The sequence below is a fragment of the Saccostrea echinata genome, unplaced genomic scaffold (assembly GCF_033153115.1).
Source record: "Saccostrea echinata isolate AGI-Se365-2 ecotype Australia unplaced genomic scaffold, CSIRO_AGI_Sech_v1 ptg000056l, whole genome shotgun sequence".
Taxonomy (NCBI): domain Eukaryota; kingdom Metazoa; phylum Mollusca; class Bivalvia; order Ostreida; family Ostreidae; genus Saccostrea; species Saccostrea echinata.
The window spans coordinates 20,390,001-20,414,465 of NW_026889805.1; the positions used below are offsets into that span (position 1 = coordinate 20,390,001).

A 24,465-nucleotide genomic window follows, 5' to 3' on the forward strand; every position below is an offset into this window, starting at 1 on the left:
GTAAAAATAAATTCTGATGCAGAAGATTCTTTCATATTTCAGAGTACACTCGATTTTTTTGTATTGAGAATTTTCTCCCCTAGACAACAACTCTTTTAGATAGTACATATTGTATAACAGACTTGTCGAAATTTTGAAATCACTGTCAGACATTTGGTCTGACAAAGTCAAATGTTCTGTCGGACCGGATGAAGTTTTGTCAGACCAGATACATGTACCTTATTTTGACGCTGAGAAAGGAAAATAAATAGCAGCACCAAAATGCCCTTTATTATTTTCAACAGCCTTCAATCTCACAAGTTTCTTTTCTTAGGATAGAGAGTCTTTAATAAGAGACATAAATAACATATATTATGTCTTTCCTGTAACATTTTAAATTGACCATCGTCACTACGCCGCGCACACGGTCTTCTCCTCTTTGTTTGCAACCTTCAGTTGCGGATCCCGATCCCGACCTTTTTTAAATTTGCGTCACGCTCGATTTTTTCAAAGGGTCATTTGGACCGACGTTTTCTTAAAAGTTATCAGTCCAGACAAATTTTTACCGGCCTTGCCGACAGGACCGACGGATTTCGACAAGTCTGTATAAGCATTCAAATCAAGAAAAATTTCTGAGACAATTCTGAGTGATAGGACTGTTTGAACTCGGTGTTTATACCTCACTGTGCAGATCATCTCTCTCCTTGGTGAGAGTCTGATGAGATCCTTCTAGTACTGAAAACTGTCGCTGAATATCCAATCGATCCTGCTCTAAACCATCTTTCTCACTAAAGCAAGATAAAAACAAGATGTGTTTGTGAAACACTATGCCCCCGATGGTAACACAATTCTGGAGTGGGACGTAGACTACAGTGCAATAGTTATGGCCAATGTTAAAGTTTTTCAAATGTAAGTCAAAGGTCACAGTCGAGGTCACATGATCAAATTTCTGTACCAATGGAAAGGTCTTGTCATAATGAATACTCACGTCAAATATTAAAGCCTTACCCTTGACAGCGCAATAGTTATGGGCTAGGTTAAAGTTGACAACAGACAGACAGACAAACAGACAGACAGGACAAAAACAATATACCCAAGGGATCTTTCGATCCAGGGGCATAAAAAATGTGCACAAATAGTTTTCTTGTAGGTTATAAGTTCAATTCTATTTACTCCCAAACTTCTTTATTTTTACACGCACCTTTTGACTCTGTCATAATTTTCCACTTTGAAGTTATCATGTTTGACCTGTGATTTTGTGTCTGAGAAATCAATCACCATCTTCTGGTATTTTATCCGCAATTCACCATGTTCCTGACGCTCTGCATCTAATTTCTACAAACGGACTTAACTCAAGTAACTTACACAGAGTTGTGGAAAACTTTTTTAGATAGCCAGTCATTTGGACTGGCAAGAAGACAAAATAAGCTGGTCCGAAGTGATGGTTGCCGGTCCAAAATAGTAGGTCGCAAAATTAAAAAAAAGCAAAACATTTATTTACTTCATTACACATCTATTTACTTAATAATAATATATAACATTCAGTCTCCATCCCCAAGTCCTCTTCCGTTTTCTTTTTTTTTTTTTTTTGGCATTTATCATGTTTATAACAATACTAGATTTCACCACTTTGGGGCTGGTGACAATGCTAATTCAGCATAGTAAACGTAATTTTTTTAAAACAATTATGCACTTGGGAATTATATTAACCTAGAATAATTGAAGAAATTCTGTGCATCGATAATAAAGATATCAACACGATCGATGAAAAAACGAAATCCGGGACAGTCGGCAGTGTTAGATTTACTGCTTTCCCCAACTGTGTTTGAATTCTTTCTGTCGAAATTTTTCATATTTAGCTTGTCTTTATTATGTTTTCTACCTAATTCTGTCCCAGTTTTAAATTTAATAGGTCACGAGACCATGCTGGTTTCGCTTTCATCTATAGCCTCGATCTCGTGTAAAGAAAAGTATTATGCAATCGCATATAAGTAATTAAGCTGGGAAGTGCGCAGATGATAAATGGAAAAAAAATTAACCAAAAAAGGGGGCCGGTCATTCGGACCGACATCGATAGCAATTTTACTGGTCATACGCATTTTTTGCCGTTTTTGCCGGCATGACCGACAGTTTTCCACAACTCCGTTACAACTATATTATACAAATACACTGAATATATTTTTTGCATTTGCTTTAAAAATCCTTTTTAATTCTTAAAATGGCAAAAGATTCCAAAAATACCTCCTGCAATTCCAGGACTTCTTTTGAAAATGATTTGTTCTGATCCTCCAAAGTTTTATTTCTTAACCTCATCTGATCAATCTCTGTTTGTAATGGGCGGACTGCCTCAAACAACTTCATCTAAAATCGAAAACTAAGTGAACAATACGTACACTATCTGGTAATAAGGATTTTATAAATTCTTGTTCTCTTTTCCTTTTTTTCTGATTAAGATATCAAAACATGTGAATGTATCAATGGTTCTTTCAACCTGAAAACAATGAAGTAATGGCTTTAGCAAAAACAGCAATGCATACAGTATTTAATCATTTGATACCAATCTGAGCATAAGTAACTTTATAAATGCTTACTGCCACATAATCTCGTAATGATAAATCTTCTTCACTCTGTCCTCTCAGTTCATAATATTTATCTTCTGTAAGAGTTAAGTCTCTCAATGTTCTCCTGACGTTCCCTGCTTTTTCTTCCAAACGTTCATTTGTTGCCTCTAAATGTTTCTGCCTTTGGCGAACCTCTTCCATCTCTCCTTTAATCAAATCTTGACGTCTTTTTGACTCTTGCTCTTGAATAGCTAATTGGGATTCAAGACGAGCAGCAAGAATTTGTTTCTGGTGTAAAGCATCATTAAGTTTTTCTTCAAGCTCTTCTACTTTGTTGAGAGATTCTGCTTTCATGTTTTCTAATGTCAAGTTTTTTTGAGACAGTTCAATTCTTAAGAGTTGCATGTCATGCATGAGTTGTTTCCTTTCTATTAGTTGTCTTGTTACTTTTGATTTCCGATCCCTGCGATCCTCTGCATGTCCATTTTCTCTGTCTGGGGATAGAGTCAAATCTGTCGGAACTGACGTTTCCAGACTGAGCTCGTCCGATTCCATCTCATCAAATGTTTTGGATAAATCAATTGCCGCCATTCTCCTTCCTTTCCGAGCTACTGTCTGTTAGGCTATATCATTGCAACTAAGAAGAAATAGGAAATTAGAGCCTACTTGCTGTCAAGTTTAAACGCTATTGTTGTTTATCCGGGTGATTTTTCTTCTACGTGAAAGGGACGCTTAGGTCTTTCTACGCTGAGAGCACATTGTAAAGAAACGTGCAAAAGATTCTGATTAAAACATGCTCATGCTTGATTTCCTTTCCCGGTTTTCGTAAATCGCAACTTTTCGGGCCTTTCCGGCATAGTTAACTGAGATTTCCTGCAGATTTGGGGACAGGACCCCTCCCCCCCTGTGTTCCGTACCCCAAGGGTTCTTTGACTTTTTTTAAATAAAATATTTTTCTATGACATGTTCACAAAGTATTACAAATGAAAAATCCAAAATTTAACCTAAAACTGGCCTTTTATAAAAAAAAAATTCACACTCTCTGATACTAAAAGAGAACGTTCTCTTTTAGTATCAGCGAGTGTGAATTTTTATAAAAGGCTATATAAAAAGCACCTGTGGTTATAAGGTAGATTTTTTCAAATTATAAATCCAATTATTTATTTATTTATTTTATATTTATTTATTTATTTATTTATTTATTTATTTATTTATTTATTTATTTATTTATTTATTTATTTATTTATTTATTTATTTATTTATTTATTTATTCTGGCCATGTTTACAGTAGATAAAAATTATAAAGCTTGGGATTTGATTAAATGTAAATACATGTAGATATTACAACTGTCTTCCATCATGTTCATTGGATTTTATGAATTTTTCACGTAGTAAATGTGCTTTTAAAAACACAAAACAAAACAAATCCGATATTTATGCTTATCTGGTAACCTTTTCGTACAATGAGAGCATTTCTCGTCCCCCCATCCATCCACCCATCCACCCATTTGGGGGGGGGGGGGCAAAGGGGACATGCAGCTACAGTATTTTACATGTATACGCCCACGAGATATAAAAATGTAAATTTTAACTTGCATTTTTTTGTTTTTGTTTTTGTTTTGTTTTTAATAACGAACGGAGCTAAATTTGAGAATTTAGTGCACACCTCTTAAAAGGTGGGTCTTAAAATAAATACTATAGCTGAACTGGGTGTTTAATGTCAGTTTATGCATCTTAATTCCTGAATAAATTTTAACCAAGGGCCCATTTTTCAACCGATCTATTTTACTCTTGACAATTACAAACTATTAATCTTGAAAGTGAATCCAAGAATCAACGATTCGTATTTTGCGGAGATGAGAAAGGGGGCTTTAAAGTAGAGAAGCATCCTTTAAAATGAACACTTCATAAAGCGGACACCTGCAGAAAAGCACAGATTCACATACACAGTACAGGAATACACGTACGTCATCAAAAGACATGCAGTCAATAAGATCGTCTTGGTTAGTAATTTTATTAGAGAATTAAGCTCATCTGTCTGAAATGAGAACTGCATGTCTATAAAATATACATGCACATACAAAAAGAATGGGGTAGGGTGTATCAGAAGTTTTCTTCGTTTCTTTTCTTCAAAATGCAAAACATGATTTTAATACAGGAATGGACATATCGTAAGTGGACGTATGGAATAAGTATGGTTAGCAAATATGTGCAAGGAATTAAGTTTTGACTAGTAAAAATATATGTTTTAACGAATTAGAATTAATACAGGTGTATTTCATATTTTATAGGCCTATAGTATGGGAGACACTTTTGTTACATTAAACGTTTTAATGTGACACTAGCTTTTTCTTTGACGAGCCTTCGCTGTAGGCCAGCCCCCCCCCCCCCCCCCCGGTTTTCGTGTACTTCCACATTATTGCACCGGACAGATGGAACTTATGTGAAAGCTTCATTATAAATAGCGAAGTTTGTTCAAATTATGACCCATGAGGGTAGGGTGGACCCAAAGTGGAAAACATTTTCTGACGAACACAATGCTAGTAGTAGGACCAACCACCATTAAAGAATTAATTTTGGAGTTTTGTGAAATTTTCCATTTCTTTCTTGCTTGTTTTTAGATTTTTTTTTCTTTTTCTTTCTTTCCTTTTTTCTTTGCTTGTCTATTATTCTTGTTGTCTTTTAAAAATGAAACGTGCCCGAATTTTAATAATCCAAAAGTGAAATATATCTCCAGGTCAAATCTCTAATTTTTTTTACATAACATTTCTAACCTAAACTCACTAGACAGGTTACCACTGATTGTAGGTGTTATAAAAAATACTGGACTCGGTATAACCTCACTAGTGAATTTCGAACTTAACGTCATAAATATACACAAAAGTACTTTTTCTCATGGGGGGGGGGGGGGGGGAGACTTCTCACTCACTCAAAGAAACTAAACAAATATCATACCAATTACTCAAAAAATACAGAGAGAAGTAAGTAAAAATTTTAATTAATATTGTAGATTAGTCGATTTTTCAAGAACACTACCAGTCATTATAATCACAGAAACATATGAAAAATTATCAAATATAAAAAAAAAGGTCACAGGTATGTGTAATATTGTTGAATAGAAGTTTCGCTCCACTGTCCTGAGTTCGGGTTCATGCAATCTGTTCTTCCCAAGAAGGCCTGTGGAAATGTAGGTAATTTGGAGGGTTCCCGATATGATTCTATGATGCTTAACTTTTCTGTTGGTTTTGAATCCTCAACTAAAAGTGACTGTGTTGGGTGATATGTATGTTGACCAACATTCTCAGGGAACGCCATTTGTACAGAATTAGTGGGCGACCATTGTTCTGGAGTGTACACGGGATGATGGACGATATCATTCCAGACACCATATTCTGGATTTGGAGAGCGAGGGTTACTTTCGGAACTGTCCCTACTAGAATCACTCCACTGCCCGACATTTAAAAAGTCATCCAAATCATTTTTACCGAGAATTGAGTCCAATGTATCCGAGGAAAGTGTGTCTAGATCCGGAACACGATTAAGGGAATTCAGTAATTCATCATCAACTGACATTAAAGATTCCATCAGGTTGTCCCTATTTTCAAGTGTTGATGGTTCCAAGAAGAATGATGCCGGTAAATCTCGCTTTCGCAAGGGTACTTTAGATCCACGAGTGTTGGTATAGGGATCGGCGCAACATTTTGCGTGTAGAGTCCTTGGGTCAAATAAAGCTTGAAGGGATTTCATTTGACGTCCAGATTGCGTGGTTTCCTTTTTAACGAATCTGATTTGTTGAGTTCCAGGCGGTGCTCTTCGAGAATTATCCTCTTGTTGAACATTTCCGCAACCCTTCAACTGTTTCTGGAGGTACTTCCGGTGATTAACTTTCCTCTTTGATTTGGAAGGTCTATCTAGTGCCATTTTAATATTACAAGATGCGACATCCACAAAATTCAGCAAAGAACTCGTTGATTGATTTGATTGTCCCATGTCGAGTACCTGAGGGTTTTGTACTTGTCCAAACATCCTGTGATCTGGGTGTTTGCTGTATGAATCAAGTTGTAGAAAGATGCGAGAAAGATGGCCGAGCCTCGGTAGTTATCTTTACAATAAGAAACCACTTTTATACATAATTCTCCGATTGTAAGGAAATATTACCTATCGGTAATTCAAATGAGAATTCGCAGTTTTATAGTCACATTGATAGAAGCAATGCGGTGAATGGCCAACACGTCTTTTACGGTCCACAGAAGACGACTCAAAGGAAGCTAGTCATCACATGCGTGAGATCGCTCTTAATCCTCCCCATTCAAGGGAGGGATGCACCGATCTGAGGGCGCATAAATCGGGCTTTCTTTTCACCATTTATATGCCCGTGCTCCAATGTGCCATGGAATATAGATGGTCCACCCTTTTGACCTCTTTCAGTTGACTTAATGATGGCCGATTCAATCAATCAAATGTTGTTTAAACATTATGTCTGCTTGACGGACGTAAAAAGAAGACTGCGATATTGTTTCCTTTATATTTTTCAAGTTACTGTATTTTCATCCCTCAAAGAGTCAATAGAATTAAAGATTTTTTTTGAATACATGTTTTTAAGAAGAACATTTTATGATTTTGTTTACTCTATATGGATATCGACACCTGGCTAATGTGAAGTTGAGCCGACAAGACACGTTTTACAGCAACTGTGCTCTGAACTTTAAAAAAAAAAATGAACATTTGAATCCTTTTCCCTGGGTTGGTGAAATGTTAATCAAAGTTAATTTTCCTCTCTGAGTGGAAGAATGTTATCCAATATTGATACAAGCTAGAGTCTTTATGTCCAATAAATGAATAAAACTATGAACATGATAAGTTAGCAGGTAAGGTTATTTGTATTCGCTCCCCCTTGTTGGTGTAAATAAAATAGCCTCAAACTTATCTTTTATTATTTAATTAAGGTGTAAATTATCTCTTTTGAAATATGATTTCATTATGAGCAATATAAGCTTTTAATTATTTTGTATAATTTTTTTGGTATTAAAATGGATTTGCTTTGGATTCGGCACACTTGGAAAGTGAAAATGTCATTAAAACGTCGCATGATATTCAAGCATTTTTTTGATATATTGGGTTTCTTTGATGTAGGAAAGGGAAATATTTTTTCCGATACTGTGTTTTGAAATTTGCTAAAATACTAGTATGCTACGAAATGTGAGTCATTTGATACAATCTGATACATTTTTCAACAAGTTTTTCTATAAATTTGCTATTTCTGGATCGTCTCTCCACCATTTTAAAATGTTATTTGTGAGCAAACAAAAAATGATATTTGTGTAAATGCGTTACTTTATTGCAGTTTTTAAAATCCAGTTTTAATGTGATTCGACGAAAGCACAGTGTTATGTTTAATCTGGCCAAGACGGAGATAAATCTATAATTTTTGGTTCGATTCTTGCATGGAGCATTTATATTGAAACAATAAAGTCATTTGCCACTTTTATTTTATTTATTGACAGTGAAATCACTCACTGATATATTAATACATTAGCATTGAACTACACTTATTTTAAGGTATATCAATGTAATGTAACATTTGCCTATGTATGTGTGTAGCTTTTGTATAGTCTGTACAGCTGGCTGTAATTAGCCTTACAAATCTGACTGGACATTAGTGCCCTGTTCACACGGAGAGTTTAATTCGAATTAAACGCAAGTTACTGCGAATTAAATTTGATCTGCGTTCACACGGAGAATTTAATGCGAATTAGTTTAATTCGAATTAGTTTACTGCGCATTAAATTACTTCGCATTAGCTCCGTGTGAACGCAGAGCGAAGCTAATTCGAATTAAATTTTGACGCATGCGTAAGGGCAGAATTAAGTCACAGGCCACATGTCGATGGTCATATATAGGTACTGATGCTAGTTTTGAGTGGAAAACAAAGGAAAATTATGTTTATCACTAAATGTGTACAGACACTATGACATTATGTCAAAGTATATCTGCTCTGCACAATATGACGTGATTTGTTAATGACGTCATAATAGCCTCACTGAATAGCCTTGTTGTAGAAATAAAATTATAATTCGCATTAGTTTACTTCGCATTAGCTGTCGTGTGAACGCAATTTAATTCGCATTAGTTTAATTCGCATCATTTTACTTCGCATTAATTTAATGCGAATTAATCTCTCTGTGTGAACAGGGCATAGGATTCGTACACATGATTTCTGCAGATTACACGCGTAATACGCCTATCGTCTTGACTGTTAATTAATGCAAGAATATGAAAAGCATCTTGTTGATTTTTTTTAAATTTTTGTTGTATCTTTGCATGAAATCTTCAATAAACAGTGTACATATGTAAAAGAAATATTAGGCAATCACTTTTTCAAAAGAAATTGAAATGAAATTGCAAAATTTAATAAAAATTGCTATTTTTAAAATTTTGATCAATCCCAATCCCCATAAAAATCAATTCAAAATAAACAAGCATTCTGAGAGTATTGCATTAGCAATACTAGTCCCCTACCGGCAAGTGTAATCTGGTTCCCGTTAGGAATTGAAAATGCCATGAATCAGTCAAAAATCAATGAAGCGGGACGAAATGCAAACTTGACCTATAACTAATCAAGGTAAAGTGACTTACCAAAAATCAGCTCAATATCTGAAAGCGTTTAGAAGAAAATTGCGGAAAACCCCTAAAAATTGAAAAGGCCGTAATTCCGTCAAAAATCAATGAAGGGGAACGAAATGCAAACTTGATCTGTAACTCATCAAGATACACTCACATACCAAAAATCAGCTCAATATCTGCAAGCGTTTAGAAAAAAAGTGCGGAAAACCAAGTGGGACAGACTGACAGACAGACAGAGGGACAGACAGACGGACGGACAGACGGACGGACAGACTCAGAGGAAACCTATAGTCCCCTCCGGTTTCACCGGTAGGGGACTAAAAATCAACAAAGAGCCATAGCGCATTTGATAGGCATTATCGCCTACTCTACTAGTGATTTCTTAAATTCATTGTTTATCCAAAATTTTGTCATACAATATTAGTTTATACATACGTAAAACCAAACCACACAATAATGATATTTCAATATTGATAGTTCCTTCATATGATAAATATAAAATTTATCCAGTTTGTATGGGGTGTATAGTAAATATTGAGGTATCCACCTAAAGATTACAAACTGTTGCCAAAGACCACCCTTAACCAGAAAAACAACTTTTGAATAATTTTATTTGGATATGACTGCACTTCATTACATTTAGATAATTTTGGTTAAAGGTGGTCTTCATATTGAAAATGATGAAAATATATTGTAACGAAACCGAGGGTGTAAGGTTATTACTTAATCAGTTAATCGTGGGCCGCTGTTGGTTTCTGGTAACTGGTCAAGGTTGAAATGGTTGTCCACAAAATTTATATAAAATCGGAATAACGACCAATTTTTGGTCCACTAAATAATTGGTGAAATGACCAAATTTTAGTTCACTATAATATCTGCACTAGAACCGTGATGAATAACACGTTGTAAAGTTTATGATATTTATCAAGACGATCAAATGGTTCAGTTATAAGCACAATGATTCACTTGGCTGGTACAACGTTATTTGGTTAATACAAAGATGACGAACCAATGGTCAATCCAGGACGTTTCAACTCTGAATGACTCTTCACTAATGATTTCGTATACATAGACTTGGTACTGTTTGTACATACCACTGTTTACACCCGAAGTATACGGAGTCGCTACCTACTGCAGACTGACTTCTAAACACAAAACAGCTGTCTTTTATAGACAAAAGTTGTTATGATGACGTATAAACGTCAGATACCAATAACGTCACAATCAATATCTAATTTGTAAGTTAGCGGGTTTTAACCACTAAAATTACTAAATAACGTTGTACCTATATAGAACATATACAATATATTGCTTTGTAATTACAATACATAAATCAAATTGATTAAGTTCAAATAATCAATTAGTGTTCAATTCTTTCGTTCATTGACAAATATTTCAGTAGTTTATATACATCGGGTTCAGGGTCCGTTTATTCGGAACTTGTCAACAACAGTTAATCCGAATTTCACAGGTAAACTTATCGGAACGTAACAATATATTCAAATTTTCTTCTCATATAATCGTAAGATTTAGCAATCTGCCTTAAATTTATCCATTCGACGTCATTGACTTCGTTTGCGCAGTGGTATGATTGCTGGAATGTAAATATGGTGATTGCGAGCTCGAGCCCCACATTTTTCCATTTATGCTTTTTTAATTTTTTTTTTCTTTGTATATCTTTTCTACGTTTTTCTTTATTACGTTTTATAATGTGCATAATTTCAGGAAGTTTTAATATACAAATTACACTTTGAAAGTATCTCGGGAAAAGACAGTCCTAAACTATTTTATTAAAGTCATAAATGGCGTATTTAACTAAAATTAAAAAGATCTTTCTATTTGTTTTATTACTTTATATAAAGATAGGACTTTCCTGTAAATTACACAATTAAAATCAATCACGTTTCACAGGTATTAGAAATTTAATACAATATCCGATTTATTTAACGACTCCGCATTTAACATTCTTTGTGCCGCGGGCCTATTTTGGGCCTATTTTCAAAAACTACGTTAAGTGCCATGGGCCTATTTTGGGCCTACTGTTAACTCATTACGTCACAGGTAAAACTGATTATGACGTTCCGTCATCATTCGGAGTTTCGCGCCATTTTGGCCTCTTGTTAAAGAAAACAATCAATATATATTATTATAACAGTAACTTGATCCGAGGAGCCGTATCACGTCGAGTTGACAGGCGCGGATCATCAGATCAAACGAGACGCGAAGCGTCGAGTTTGATCTGATGATCCGCGCCTGTCAACGAGACGTGATACGGCTCTTCGGATCAAGTTACTGTTATAATGATAAATTTATTATATACCCCTTTACAACTAGCAAAGTATAATAAAAGGAAAACTTTTTTGGATCAATTACATAACTTTTATCCATTAAACAAACCATTTTGTCAAGGAACTTTTTGATGCGCGAGAATAAAAACGTCATTTTTCTGTGTACTACGTCATCAGTTTCAGAGAGGGGTGATATGGATTCAGAAAACCACAGTGTGGTGATCTGGAAAGTCGGATCACACTCTGTAAAATTAACAGTAACAAAAACAAGGAAATTGATGGGTATATAATAAATCATTTTACCATTCTTTTACTGGAAAATTATCTGAAAGAAAAGGAATTTTAAATGGGTATTTCATTTGTCTTGATTTATTGGGAATTTTGTGATGCAAGTAAGCTTTATGCTATAGAAAACAAAGTCAACAAATCATCTGATTTCGGCTTGAAACGTCAAGACGAAGTGACTATTTCTAGAATACATATTGGTCATTCAAAAATAACAAATGAATATTTACTCACTCGAGAATTGCAACCAGAATGTATATCATGCGAATGTCCGTTAACTATCAGTCATATTCTTTTGGAATGTACCGATTTTTCTCCTTCTCGAAGTAGACTTTTTAAAAATGTGCAAACGATGCATGAACTTTTTACAAATACAAATGTTTATACAATTTTAGAATTTTTACATGAAACTAATTTTTACTGCAAAATTTAAAATGATATAACTTAAGAATTTTGTATTTATATTTTAACTGTTTACATACTTTTAAATTTTTGAGTCCATCGGATGGGACGTTAAATGGTGCCCCGTGTCAAGGATAACAACCCCCATGGCACATAAAAGATCGTTTCTCTGGTTTTCGAAAAAGAGTAGGCTCACTGGGGCCGCCAGAGAAACCTAAAACTTCATAAATGGGCAAATACACTTAATTTGATCGCCGAAATATGGCTGAAATATTGCCGACTCGGCGCTAAACAATAATAATCAATCATTTGTCTTGATCTTTAGAAAATGTAAACAATGCATTCTGATTTGAAATTAAGCAATTTTATCAACATTTTCAATCCTAGTCTGAACTATACAAGCAATCAAAGTTCCAATGGTAGAAAAAAAATATTTATCTTAAACACGAGAATAATTTACCATCACCTACAAGAACTTAGTGTTTTGATCGTGAAAATACTAGTAATGCAATATAATATTGTAATTTTTGTAATTTTTTTTTTTTTTATCTTAAACCGGCATTATATACTATACAGTTTAACAATGTAACATTTAAGCCTTGAAGAGCCATTTGACCGATTTTAAAAAGTTTTAACCTTAGGAGCATAACAAAGAGTTTATTTTATACAGAGAAATGCAGTTTACAACAGATTACATGTCACATAATCAAAGAAATTCGGCAAAGATACAAGGAACTTTACAGATAAACCTTCTATTCTGGAATACATGTAGTCAGTGCATGACATCGCCAATTGCCGAAGATTGCTTATGTCCATTGAGCAATTACGGCTCTTATTTCTGCAAGAAACAACTGTGACATAGAACCTCTGCATGTTTATATGTCCCCATCCAATTAATTCCATCCATTCTATTTGTTCAAATGACCGAAACAGGTTTCTTTTAGGCACGAATTATTGATTTTAACTGCCGGGGGGGGGGGGGTATTAACTGGGTCATACTTTTTTCGCATGCTTCTCGTGTCAGATTATTAAATTAATGCAAGAATTCTGGTAGGTATTTACAATCAGAGGGTAGGCAAGTACCACCCCCCACCCCAGGCAAATACCCCTAATATCTTGATTTCCTCTCAACGTAACTTAAACTAGTAGTAATATATTTCTTCATTTTCTTACAGCTGTGCGTGGCATTTCTAATGAATTAGATATGTCAAATGTTCCTCACCTCTCCGTTGTAATTTTGAAAAATCAAAATATACTTATATATACATAGTAACCTTGTCCGTTATTTATCAACCATGTTATTTCAGTTGTAGGATCGCACATTAAGTGATGCCGATCGGCAAAATGTTTGGCATGATCGTGTACTCTGTTTTAAAAACATATGAAAACTTGTATACTTTTTAAGGTCAATTTCTACTTACATGTACATGTAGACGCACATTGTAAGTTACATGTTGACGGAATATTTAGTTTTAGCAAATGAAATGCTTCTTAATTTTTTAAGGACCTTGAAGGTGTTTATATATCTTGCACCAAATTCAAAGCACTGCCACTTGTTTCTGTATATTTTTAACCCATAGCATAAAAATAACATTATTACACCATGGGTCAAAAAATTATTACAGAAACAAATGCCTGTGATTCAAGTCATAAACACTGTAGAAAAATGTTGAAATAAAATCACAATAAAGGACAAAATAAGTTTCAATAAATCAAAGTCTTTTCATTTGATTGACTCAAACAATCCACAGATTGCATCCGAGTTGCCGTTCAAGGGTGGTAAGGACGAAGAAAACTTACTATTGGAAGTAACGTACGTCTTATTCGGTGTATTACAGGTTATTATTTATAACACGATTACAAAATGTGACAGGAAAAGATCAACATATAAACGTTTGAACAAATATAAAATAATAATAATATAAAACAATACAAGTGGTTCAGGGAAAGGTGTGAGTGTGCACAGACCCGTATAACGCGCGGGGGGGGGGGGGGGACCCCACTTTTTTCTGAGTTAAATTTTTTTAATATTAAATCTTTATTCGATGCTGCCCCACATCCTTTTTTTGCTGTAAGGTCAAGCACTGGCGAATTTAATGATTTTTTTAATGTGCACCAAAAAAAGTAAGAACCACCCCCACCCCCAAACATACGACATAGGATTTTTGCGTTCAGAACAATGTTGTTTTTTTGGGGGGGGGGGGGGGCTGTCAGATTTTTTGTGAAGATCCCCCCTGACTTTTAAAACTATTGCTACGGGCCTGGTGCATGTGATAATATGTAAGGTCGATCTACGTTCAAAAATATGTATAAGGTGTACGAACCGAAATTAACCGTTTTCAAGTCCGATAGAATTTCCATGTTTAAGAACACGTACTTTCACTGGTACATGTAGATCCCTAAAACTTATAAGTAGTTATTTATGAATCACTGTGTTTCAATTACACTGCATTTGTATATTTTTTACTTTACTCGTGTTGCGATCATTATATTATGCAGTATATACTTGACCCACGGGTACTTGACGTTACATATTGTTCTTATTTAAAAAAAATATAACCCTCTACCTAATCTACTAAAAATATTATTTGAGCAAAAATTTTGTGTGTTCTGTAAATGTATTTTTTTTTTTCGGAGAGGCCTGTCGTTGTAGAATTTGTTCTTTTATAATGTCTCTATTTTAACGATTTTCTGCAGAGGCGAAAAACCATTTATACCTAAGTTACCTACATTGTTTGTGACGTCACAGTTATGTTACATCATAGATTCAACGTAATAGAAAACTGTCACGGCACTGTACGTAATTTGAACTGGAAATATGTACGGCAGCAAAAGAGTTAATTAACAGACACAGTTTAAAATCAATTTAACTATGGAAACATTAGGTTATTCAAGTTCAAAATTGGTGAAAATTTTTGTTTGAACGTAAAAAACATATATCACGTTTATCTTCACTCAATTTTTATTTTATTTTATTTTTTTTAGCTCAGATACGCCATATATAGCTTTAAAGTTTGTAAATTCATAGCTACTTGTTTTATTTTTAATGATTTTCTAAAGCTTTTGTCTCAGAATTAGAGTATTGAACCAATTAAATGAATGTCATTTGACATACTTGCAACTATGAAAATATAATACTCGTCCTCAAACCATATTACATAGTTTGATCTTGAATTGAAAAGGTATATCTATAAATAGAAACAGGTGATTTCCTTTTAAATTCTTGAGTCGGCCGTGTCGTCGGAGAGGCAGCTATGTCTCTTTCTGTTAAAATTATACTGTTTCTATGGAGAAAACAATTTGCTTAATAAGATCAACTACTTTGTAAATCATATTATAGTTCAGCATACAATATTTTTCTGAAATTGTTAAATATTTCAATTTTATATAATTCCTGTTATAGGATCAGTTTAATTTAGATCGGGATAGACTCAAATTTTAAGGTTATCATTTTTTCTTTAATTTCGCAATTTTTGTATCAATTTCTTTTTAAAATATGATTGTATGATTTCTTTTTATATGTAAAATGTTTCTAGAAGATTTACACCATCGATTTACAAAAATATGTAAATAAGTTAAGATTTTCATTTTCAAATATTTTTTATTCAAATATAAATGAGTAAAATATATACCTGGCTCTCCCTGATGTGTTTTATGTTTGATTAGATTTTATGATATGCATTAATTAACAGCAAATTTGAAGAATTTGAAAATTTTTTGCAACATAAATAATATTCCCCTTTTCTCTGAACCCCCCTCCCCCCAACAAAAAATGAAAGTCCGCAATGAATACTTAGAAATATGTGAATATACTCTATATTATTTGTTTACCTCACATTTGTATGTATTAATCATGTTAATTTGTTTTATGTTATTATTGTTCATGACTGTATGCCAACATGGTAATTGTCAATAAAGTGAATTGAATTGAATAAGAGTTTTGATGGTGAAATCATATTTCAAAAGAGGTACTTTAAACATCCAGTAAATAATAGTTTGGTGTGGTATACTTTCTTAAAACATTTCAGTGTAAGAAAATCCTGAATAATATTAACTGATGAGTAATGACAGAATATAACCAATAGACAAGATAAAAACAAAAGTAAACATTTATAAAACATTTTAATTATTATTTTGTTACATCTGCATACATGGAATGAAATACATGACAAAAATCTATAAATAAAGCTGCTGTACTTCTGTCCATCAGTAAAACAACTCATTAGTGACATTATTGCTGTATTATATATATAGGCTGATTCAATGTATGTGTGTGTATAAACTTCTGAAGAGTTAAAAAAGAAAAATATGATGTTAGTATCAAGTATGTTTTGCTTAAAATGAATTTATAAAAATGCACTGATTGAGGGGAAAAAAAGATCTTTTATAGGATTGTAAGTCACAGATTGCAGATCCATTCATTTTGGTTCTGTGGACATGCATATTACTTTGTATTTGTGAATTTATTTGTTCATTTGAAATTTAGTTAACTTTTTTTTTTGATTGTATGGCAATTTCAAGAGCATATATGCATACATTATAACCACTAATAAAATTCTCATGAACACAAAAAATGAACTTCAAAGAAACTGATCAGACAGACCAGAGCAAATGAAATTATAACCAGGAGTTAACAGGAACAAGTATTACATATCTGGCATATGTTTTGATAATTATTAGATGAAAAATTTAATTATCAATCAAATTTGAACAAGAGTAAAGAGGTATAACAAATACGACTATAGAAACCGATTATATTTCAGTACATCCAATAACATAATAAATATATTCATATTTCATAACAAAAGAATATTGAGTATCAAACAAAAATTTGGTACTATACATGTATATATAAACAAATATTATCACAGTCAAACATTGTATTGTAAGTTCTTTTGGTGATTGTATCTTGAAACAGTTTTAATCAAAAATTTATTTTAAGGATGCATTCTGCTCAGATAACTTGTATTTAACTTTAATTTAATTTACTCAGTATTTGAAATAAGAAAGAGAAAAATATGACCTAGTGAGCATGTTTTTGAGATATTGAAAACTGCATTGAAAATATGGCAGGAAACCAGACTTCTTGGGTTTTTTCATAGACAATGAATAAAAAATTTCTTTCTCTGAAAACATGATCTATTTGCTGAATAGGCTATCAAAACAACAAAGAATCAAAATGTGAATAGATCATAGGGGGTTAGTGGGTAAAAAAATTTTTGATGGATAAATCCTGAGGAGTTCCGTAAACTATGACCAATTAGCAGAACACATCCTAAAATTTTTTTTGTTTTTGGTGTCTCCTTACACGTAAGGATTTTGTCAAGAACACCAATGAACTGTCATGTTAAAGCATCTTTCTTGTAAATAAACATCATTTTCCATACTGTAATTAATAATTTACATGAAACAACACAACCTACACTAAGTATTGGCACATTATATATTAGTTATATTTAATAAAAACAACCATATATAACCTAAATTTGATCCCGCATTTTGTAAACAGATTTTAAAAAAATTAGTCCCCACTCTGTAAACAAATTTTATAGACACATTGAAAACAGATTCTGTAAAAACAACCTTGATATTCTGTGTTTTGTTCAAAACTTTATATGATCATATTAAACCATGAACAGGAAACATTGAAACACCTTAATAGATACCACACATGCCTATGGAAAAAAAAAAGAAAAAAAAAAACAATGCTTCAACAATCAAACAGCTCAATGAAACAAGATATGGGACACTGACCTAGATTAATCCATTAAAATGAATTACGATAACAGTTTAAATGCAATGTTTGTAGATGACATTTTGAATTCTTATACTTTATTTTTGCTCTAAAGCCTTGAGTGATTTGAGCAAGCCACTGATGAGTTGTGCGAGATTTGTGGCTTGTCTCATGAGATATCTCATATGAGGATCTGTTATTGGTTTTCCCACTGCGGCTTGAGCCGCATTCACTGTGCTCTTGTAAGCATTGGTCATCTTGATGACTTCAAAACCCAGATGTTGTGCCTGATGAATGGCCTCCATCATAATCATGGTGGCTTGTGTATGGAGAAAGATTCTGGCTAGAGTGTGCATACTATTATTTAAGTTGACGGCCATTTTTTCTTTGGTTTGAGATGCATTGCTGACCAAACATTTAACATCCATGACAAAATTTTTCACTTGATTTGTAAGTTCACCTTTACACATATCAAACTGAGTTGATTTTCGGTCAATGCGCGAGTCCTTTAGTGTCTCCATTGTCTGTTTTAGCTCAGACAGCAGTCTATCAGCATCTTTGGTGGCACTTCCAAATTCCTCTGCTTTGTAAGTTCTAGACATGATCTGTTTTACTGAGTCTGAGTGACTTACACTTATGCTGTCTCTCACTACTGCGTGACTTTCCTCTGATAGCGACCCCTTTCTCTCCCTTGTGACACCTGTTGATATCACCTGAGGTTTAGACTTGCCCTGAGTCACTATTACTGTCTCTTCCTTGGGTGGAGTTTTCCCTGACGACATATCACGGAGAGCATCAAAATTATTATACACTCTGAAATTGGTCTCCTCTGAGTCTGTCTGTCTTATGCTGCTTTTTGACATGGACATAGGTCTCCACATATTGGACACAGTTCCAAATGGATTTTCCTTTGGTCTTTTTTGTGGCTGTAAGGCCAGAGAAATGTCATCCTTGCTTTCTGTAGTGGCGACTGGTTCCTGTGTTTTGGATGGAATGACAGGTGCTGTCTGTGTTAGGGCTTGTTCTGATGAAATAGGCGATGAAGAAGGAGATGGTGTAGATGTCGGTGATGAGGACGTGAAAACTGAAGAAAGCGCCTTTAAAGGTCCTGACTTCCGCAAGCCACTGCTCTTCTGAAAAGAGGAAAACACAACTTCTGTGAGATAATAAACAAAGTGAATTAAATTTTCTTGCATAAAATTCAAACAAGAGATATATATATATTTAATTAAAACTGAAATGTACCTAGCATTTAATAATAAAGAAAATTTCACAAAGGATGATGCAACATGCACATAAATTTTACACTCAATACTACAACATATCACAGTGGTTATTATTGTTGGTACATTGTATACACAAAACTCTTCAGAAAATTTAAAAACCTTGTTAATGAATGGTGTTTAAATTTGGAAATGTTGAGTTATTTGTGCTTAAGACATTAAAAAAAGAACATATACTGTATGTAGACATGTGGACCAAGATGATATTCTCCAAATCGAGGAACATGTGACATGAAATACCGTATATACTCGCCTATAAGTCGGTTGTATTTTTTGAGGTTATTTGGGAGGGATTTGCTATTGACCCGCTTATAAGTCAGTACAACTTTTGCCAGAATCAGTTAACAATTTCAAATCAATGCTCTGATCTTTTAACCTGGTTTCGATTAATATTTCTAGAAATGACGCCGATATTTAATTTTAAATCATCAAGAAAAATACACTTAAAAATACACTTAAGATAAAAAAAAGTTATCAAAATGTGTAAATACTTGTAATTAATATATATTTTTAGAATACATGAATGATATAATACATCCAGGCTTTGTTCATTAATAATCGTGGAAAATGTTTATAAAATTCTACATTTCGCCGTCCTGAAAAATACTTATCTTTATATGACTCGCCTATAAGTCTGACATAGAGATTTGGACCAGAATTCAACTCCCAAAAAAACGACTTATAGGCGAGTATATACGGTACATAATGATTGATACTTCAATCTCCATGAACAGGAGACTAGAAATTACCAGTAAATCAAGAACTCCTCAGTACCTCCAACTGGTGAAGAGTTTTCAAATTTAACATGAAATTGACTAAATAAATTTATAAACATCGAATCTATAACAAAGCCTTAAAAATTATTCTCACACTTCTCACTATAAGACTACTAATCTCGTAACAAATAAGCATTTGATTAACTTATGACCTCAAAGGTCTATGAATTTAAGCTATGTGCATAATTTATCTTGGTTGACTTTAACCTTGATATTTGTCTAGTTGCCTAACTCCAAGAAAACTCTCTCAAAACCAATGGATAACGATTAAGATCCCATACCTTACATAATCAAAGCATTTTGTTCTGGAAGGCATATTATTAAGATGTTTGAAGTATCACCTTATTATTGGCAAGATCTTTCTGCATAATTCCTAAAGAATGCCAGTCATCTTTTAAGCTGACTCGCACTAAAACTTCGAGATTCATTTCTCTAATTTGTAAAAAATGTAAATGATGGAGAGCTCAGTAAAAAGTAAAGTCCTTTCATCCTTATTTCTGTCATGTCATTGATGGTTTTAGATTTAGTTTTAAAAAAAATGGAAGATTTAACAAATTGCTTCTTATTACATCCCTTCAATAAAGCTGTATCCGAAACATAACAGAGTTTTGTACTTACTTTGAGCTTAAACAGTTTTCTAAACTCATCCATTTTTAAAAATGAGCCTTATACAGATCAGAAATGAGGACAGAAGATATTTTTAAATCAATATTGACAATGGGAATTTAAGTTCAAATCTTTGTTATTGCACTGTTAATTAAAACTTTAAACCAGTAGAGAAATAGAGATCTTTTTGTGTTCCTAACCTTGTCATTAACAATGATTGCAGCTGTTAAAGGTAGTTTTACATACAAGATTCAGTTTACCTTCTTCAAATATTTTTTGTTCTTATTGTCAGGAAGCCATTCAGCAATAGTCTTTTTAGGAATAGAACTATTAAAGTTGATTGAATTTAATATACTCCAGAATATATATGAAGTATTGAATATGTATCCCCTGAGTTGTGACAACATACTAGCCCATGCAGTCAGATTTGCATAACATACATGCAGAAACAATTGTAATTTTTATAGATATAACTCATGGACAAGACATAGTGCTTATTCAAGTGAATTTCAATGTGCATTAAAGTGATTCTCAAGTGAGATAGAAATTGCATTTGTTTCTGCAGGCCTGGCTTACATTCTTTCTGATGCCTATATCACTCTACTACTAAAAGATTATAATTATTATAATTCTAGATATATCTGTATACTGCAGCTTACATTGTATTGTGATAATCAGAACATAGTATTTACAAAACACAAGGATAATGACAAGACATTGCTTCCATACATTCACTCCTGACATATGTTAGAAGACAACGAGCTTAGAACCACAATGTTGGACATACAATCAATGCTGCCTCTGTTTTACAATATGAAATTAATACAAAGTCATCACACATATTTACCATAAACTTTCTTTCCTTTTTTCTGGTTTAATTTTGAAAATTCAGAATCTTGTTAGATATATTGCATTCAATAAAACAGAGCAGAATTGAATAACACCACCATAACCACTTGGTCATGCACTTTTTACAGAGAAAAAAAAAGTCATATTTGTTACCTCCTCACCACCTGATGGGGTGGGCGTGTCTGCTTCCTGAAAGAGTACAGGGTGTTACAAAAAAAATAATCAAAAACATTATAAAACACCTAATATGTGGATCCTCTAAAAATATTAATCAAACACTCCCAATGTATTTTAAGATTTTGGAGGTGAGAGAATCAGACATTTTTCTTCTCCATTTGGTCATGATTGATCTGAAATTTGATTCTGAAGCCAAAACATACAGGATATGATGAAAGCAAAGCGCATTAATCATACATCATACATGAAAACAATGATTCAAACTTGACATGCATATAATACACATAGCAACAGGCAGCCTGAAATGCCATAGTGGAAAATAGAAGGCACAGATGGCAAGACCTGTGCTTTAGCAAAAGAGACCAACTCTTAAATACTTCTTATATTCATTTATTTAAAAAAATAAACAATAAAAGACCAGTGCTGTGCTTTGGAGTATAAGAAATGTGGTCAGCTGGATTCAGATATATTGGTTGTTTTGGAGGGAAACAGTGCTTCAAGATTTGGCTTTTTAAAACCAGTCAGTTCATATTCTTCTAACAATTACTAATTACTTGTATACATCTAACACACAAAAATCTAATAATACATCAACTTCTACAGAACAACATCTTTAAATATTAATTTAAAAGATCTTAACTTAGAAATGTTAAAGACCAAAACTTAATTTGAATATCTTGATGGTGAATTTTGGAGAACAACTACCCGGTATTATTTTTCTATGGGATAACTATATCAAACTGTCATAGGAACTTCCCTATTCTATAAAATGTTAGTATAACACCCAATTGATATTGTACATATTTAGTATTACATGTACTCTGTAAAATTACATTTTAACTCAATCAACACTGATTTTTGCAAGAAAAATAAGAAATATATATAGTGAAATGCAAAAAACACACACACTGCTTGAAAAAAAAATCTAAATGAAATTGGTGGCACACACGTTATGGAAAAGGTGTCATGATATGTTTCATAACATAACCATTACTGACCTTCTTCTGAAGGGGAAACGTGTGATGCTGGAAGAGAAAAGGTTTATTTACATGCAAGAAAAGGGTAAAATGTGTGAAAGAACAATCATTAAGAGCTCCTCCCCAGTTTTTTTTTTCTTGTTTTTTTTTTTCGGTGCTGGCAGAGAGAAACTGAAGAGTGAGTTATAATCAGTTCCCTCTTTCAGAGGTTTGTCAGGGGAAAGAACTCTACATACCAGCCATACACATGTGAAATCAAGCTTGTCTGTCTCCTCGAGAATAGACTGCAACTATATATTTAGTGACATGCATTTTACAGAAGTTAAGTGACATGCTTCATATTATCACTTGAAAATTATGAACAAAATTAAAAAAAACAAAACAAAACAAAAACATACACGTTATTAATAAACCTGGATTCAACAAATAAAAGACAACATGATTGCGCATATGAAAACTATTGATGTGGAATTTCCGTTATGCTTTGGTGATGTGTTCTAAGTGATAAGCTTGACCTGATTACATTAAGGTATGCATAATAAAAAATCTTTTCTTGAGTAGTTCATAAATTACCTGTGTAGTTGTTGAGGTATGAGGACGGAATGATCTTGGAGCTGCCAACTGATTCCAGAGAGCTGGAGTTTTCTTGTCCTCTTTGTCGTCTTTGTTTTTTGATTTCCTGTCTCGCCGTCTGCTTCTGTTCAATACCACATCATTACCAGACTTTTGATCATCAGAATCAGAGGAACTGTTTCTTCTTCTGAGATAATTTAAAGTGAAGGAATTGGACCTCCTCAGGGGCCCATCTTCCTTTTTCTCCTCTGTTTTTCGTTCTTTCTTTGAATTGTTGGACTTGTTTAAAAGATAATCCCTGTATGATTGCAGTTTAGCCTTTAGGGAAGAAAAACTTTCAGTCACAGCTTTTTCAGGTTCCTCCCCCACCTCTTCCTCTTTGGGGAGGATGTCAAACGAATTAGTTCTGCGTAGATGTCTAGAATATTTAGAGCTCACTGTTACATCCCCCTTTGTCTGCCTGACCTCCTGACTAGATTTCTCAACCTGACTTGGAGCATCCACTGAATGCATTTTAACGAGTTTGCCACTCGTCAAATCAGTTTTCACTATCCCATTAGGAAGATTTGCCTTGTCTTTGTCATACATTGGTGAAGGTTTTGAAAGACGTAAGGATGAAGTTCTTCGCCACTTGTAATCGTTTTCGTTTTCTAATTTTGGTCCTAAATTGGGAATCATTTGTAACAAAGTGTTTAATTTTTCTGACACAGATCCAGGGGAATCACTTTCTTGACTGTCCTTAACATTTGAGGTAGTTTTTTCTGACTCTGTCCTACAGTCTGATTTCCTTGAATTGCCTGCTTCATTCTCACTAGCAATGGCTTTTGTGTCACTTAATGCACCAGATTCACTTTTTAAATCTCCTCCCTTTTCACCACTCTTTCTTACATCATTATTATTATGCTCATCCTTTGATACCTTGAAACACAAAGTATCCATAGAATTTGAACGACGGTGGCTTAAACGACTGTTCATGTTTTCCCCATCCTCAGAAATGCCAGTGACTGGGGGAACAATGGGGATTTGATCAAGTGACACAGAGGCTTCCCCAGGGGGAGGTGGAATAACTAAAGATTCCAGGCCCTCTTCAAATGCCTCTACACTGAATTCCTCCTCTGCTGAATGGACAGTCTCTGGTCCACTCCAAGTGTGAGCGAGATGATCTATGTGTTCCATGGAATCCTCAGAGGATGGTGGTGGAGGTATTGTTAACTGGGCAATTAGTTGATCTATATCTGAGTCAAAGAAGTCTGGGGTAGCACCATCACTGACTGATCTCTCAAATGGCGGGGTGACAGGATGTGGTCCCTCATCCCTGGGCCTAATCACTTCTGCTACAAATAAATTGTCA

General features: G+C 33.8%; 3 protein-coding genes across 8 annotated transcripts in view; all 3 read right to left on the reverse strand.

The window, feature by feature from the left end:
• Positions 1-3,193, reverse strand: part of LOC133172955 (progesterone-induced-blocking factor 1-like) — a 13,987-nt gene extending 10,794 nt beyond the window's left edge. For both annotated transcript variants that reach the window (XM_061307815.1, XM_061307816.1), the window contains exons 1-4: positions 2,571-3,193; positions 2,221-2,340; positions 1,181-1,314; positions 659-767 (exon numbers count right to left, since the gene is read on the reverse strand). In XM_061307815.1, coding sequence (XP_061163799.1) covers positions 659-767; positions 1,181-1,314; positions 2,221-2,340; positions 2,571-3,131 — 924 coding nt within the window. In that variant the 5' untranslated portion in view covers positions 3,132-3,193. The remainder of the gene's footprint in view (positions 1-658; positions 768-1,180; positions 1,315-2,220; positions 2,341-2,570) is intronic.
• A 2,437-nt stretch (positions 3,194-5,630) lies between these two features.
• LOC133173945 (uncharacterized) lies at positions 5,631-6,618 on the reverse strand. Its single transcript, XM_061309009.1, has one exon. It carries the CDS (start codon positions 6,564-6,566, stop codon positions 5,631-5,633), a length of 936 nt encoding a protein of 311 aa, XP_061164993.1. The 5' UTR covers positions 6,567-6,618.
• A 10,498-nt stretch (positions 6,619-17,116) lies between these two features.
• Positions 17,117-24,465, reverse strand: part of LOC133173697 (uncharacterized) — a 52,477-nt gene continuing 45,128 nt past the window's right edge. For 2 of the 5 annotated variants that reach the window (XM_061308698.1, XM_061308694.1), the window contains exons 20-22: positions 23,115-24,448; positions 21,541-21,576; positions 17,117-19,006 (exon numbers count right to left, since the gene is read on the reverse strand). In XM_061308698.1, coding sequence (XP_061164682.1) covers positions 17,972-19,006; positions 21,541-21,576; positions 23,115-24,448 — 2,405 coding nt within the window. In that variant the 3' untranslated portion in view covers positions 17,117-17,971. Of the gene's footprint in view, positions 19,007-21,540; positions 21,577-22,506; positions 22,590-23,114; positions 24,449-24,465 lie in introns of those variants that run through there. The other 3 variants (XM_061308695.1, XM_061308696.1, XM_061308699.1) reach the window with 3 other exon arrangements.